Below are 2,575 nucleotides of genomic sequence, written 5' to 3'. Positions count from 1 at the left end.
CTTCCCCTGGGGTCGGGGCTCCGATGTCATTTCGTCGTAGGACGAGGTCGTCGGGTGCAAATTCTCGTTTGATGACGCCATGGTTGTATCTTAAGCTGATTCTTTGTTTTAGGGCTAGCTCTCTGACATGAGCTATGCTTCTTTCTTCGTCGATGAGGTCTCGTTCTGCTTCCTCATTGTTGCCTCCGACCGTTTTTCTGGGGCTTGGGTCTCCGATCTCCACTGGGATGACGGCCTCCACGCCGTATGTTAATCGGAAAGGTGTTTCTCCTGTGGTCATTTGGGGTGTTGTTCGGTATGACCATAGGACCGATCCGAGTTCATCGGCCCATAGTCCTTTGGCTTCGTCGAGCCGTTTCTTGAGTCCTTTGACGATTACTTTGTTTGCAGATTCTACCTGTCCGTTTGTCTGGGGGTGTTCTACCGAGCTGAAGCGGTGGAATATACGTAGTCCTTTTAGGAATTCTCTGAACTTTTTGTCAGCAAATTGGGTTCCGTTGTCCGAGATGACGATCTCGGGGATCCCGAATCGGGTGATGATCTGGCGCCAGAGGAATTTTCGGCATTGGATTGTCGTGATGGAGGCCAGGGGTTCGGCCTCGATCCACTTGGTGTAGTAATCGATGGCGACGATGAGGTATCGGAGTTGTCCGGGTGCCGTAGGGAAGGGTCCGACAAGGTCGATCCCCCAGGTGCCGAAGGCCGCTCTGTCGATATGATGCTGAGCTAGTGCGGGGCGGCTTGGTGGATGTTGGCGTGCCTTTGGCATTTATCGCAGTTTTTTACTAACTGCATGGAGTCCCGGATAACCGTGGGCCAGAAGTATCCGGCCCGAATGACTTTTTGGGCAAGGGTTTTTCCTCCAATATGGTGGCCGCAACAACCTTCATGGATTTCGCGGAGTATGTACTTCGTATTCCCGGGTTCGATGCATTTGAGCAGGGGTTGTGAGAATCCACGTTTGTATAGTTGTCCTGCGACGACCGTGTAGTTGGCAGCTTCCCTCTTTGTCCGTTTTTCCTCTTTGGGGTCTTCAGGTAGTGTTCCGTCGAGGAGGTATTGCAAGATAGGGTAGGTCCATGATCCTTGGTTGGAGAGTGTCAGGCGAGTGTTAGCCGTTGTTGATATAGACGGTGTTTTAATGACTTCTTGAATTAGCGATTTGTTGCCGTGTCCTGGTTTGGTGCTGGCTAGCTTGGAGAGGAGGTCTGCTCTGGCATTTCGTTCTCTGGGAACGTGTCGTATGGTGATGTGATTGAATTCTTCCTTTAGTTTGTTCACCTTGGCAAGGTATTGTTGAAGCAGGGGGTCTCGCGTTTGGTAGTCTCCGTTAATTTGGGAACTGACTACTAGCGAATCGGTATTTATTTCTAAGGTCTTTGCTCCGACTTCTTTGGCCAGGGCTAGGCCTGCCATGAGGGCCTCATATTCCGCTTGATTATTTGAAACTGAAAATTCGTATCGTATTGACTGTTCGATTACGACCCCGTTCTGACTTTCGAGAATGACTCCGGCACCTCCGGAGGTGACGTTCGATGAGCCGTCAACGTGTAGTTTCCATGATTCGGGGGTGGAGTTTCCTCGGGTCATCTCAGCGATAAAGTCGGCCATGGCCTGTGCTTTGATTGCGTACCGGGGTTCGAACTTGATTTGGAACTGGGATAGTTCGATGGACCATGCTAGCATTCTTCCTGCTAGGTCGGGTTTCTGTAGTACCTGTTTGATCGCTTGGTCGGTTCGAACAGTTATGGGGTGGGCCTGAAAGTATTGCCGCAAACGTCAGGAGGCCGTGAGGAGTGTGAAGGCTAGCTTTTCCAGGCGGGAGTAGCGAGTTTCCGTGTCTTGTAGGACTTTGCTTATGAAGTAGATAGTTCTTGTTCCTTTCTCTCGTTTTCGCGGATGAGCGCCGCTGCGAGTGCTTCTTCCGTTATGGAGAGGTATAGGTACAGGGTTTCTCCTGTCTGGGGTTTAGCGAGAACCGGTGGTTCTGCTAGGACTCTTTTGAAGTGTTGGAATGCTTCTTCGCATTTTGCTTCCCAGTTGAAAGGGGCCCCCTTCTTCATTAACTTAAAGAAGGGGATTGCTTTTTGTGCTGATGCTCCGAGAAAGTGGGATAGCGCCGTGAGCCGTCCGGTGAGCTTTTGGATGTCGTTAAGGTTTTTAGGGTTTGTCATTTCAAGGATGGCACGACATTTTTCCGGGTTGGCTTCGACTCTGCGTTGCGTGATCATAAAGCGGAGGAACTTTCCCGCCTCCATTCCGAAGGCACATTTTGTTGGATTGAGTCGCATCTGATGTTTCCGTAGGGTGTTCATTATGAGGTTAAGGTCGCTGACGAGTTGTTCGCTTGACTCAGTCTTGGCGAGCATGTCGTCTATGTAGACTTCTAGTTTGCTTCTGGACAGATTCTAGAATATCTTGTTGACGAGTCTTTGGTAAGTGGCTCCGGCGTTTTTCAGGCCGAAGGGCATTACCGTGTAACATTATATCCCCTCTGGGGTGATGAATGCTGTTTTTTCTTCGTCAGGTCGGTGCATCGGTATTTGGTTGTAGCCGGAGTATGTGTCCATGAAAC

At 50.3% G+C, this 2,575-nt stretch overlaps 1 protein-coding gene across 1 annotated transcript; it reads right to left on the bottom strand.

The window, feature by feature from the left end:
- Positions 1 to 726: 726 nt before the first annotated feature.
- Positions 727 to 1,590, bottom strand: LOC148555213 (uncharacterized). The gene has a single exon (XM_088490620.1). It carries the CDS (start codon positions 1,588 to 1,590, stop codon positions 727 to 729), a length of 864 nt encoding a protein of 287 aa, XP_088346746.1.
- Positions 1,591 to 2,575: the final 985 nt, after the last annotated feature.

This window comes from Arachis ipaensis, chromosome B6, assembly GCF_059453495.1.
Source record: "Arachis ipaensis isolate K30076 ecotype BB chromosome B6, ASM5945349v1, whole genome shotgun sequence".
In the NCBI taxonomy this organism is placed as follows: Eukaryota; Viridiplantae; Streptophyta; class Magnoliopsida; order Fabales; family Fabaceae; genus Arachis; species Arachis ipaensis.
The sequence above is the reverse complement of the archived record's forward strand: the minus strand, read 5'-3'. Positions and strand labels throughout refer to the sequence as shown.

Excerpts from the sequence above, each read along its gene's own strand:
- LOC148555213 (XM_088490620.1), bottom strand. The coding sequence starts at position 1,590 with ATGACCCGAGGAAACTCCACCCCCGAATCATGGAAACTACACGTTGAC.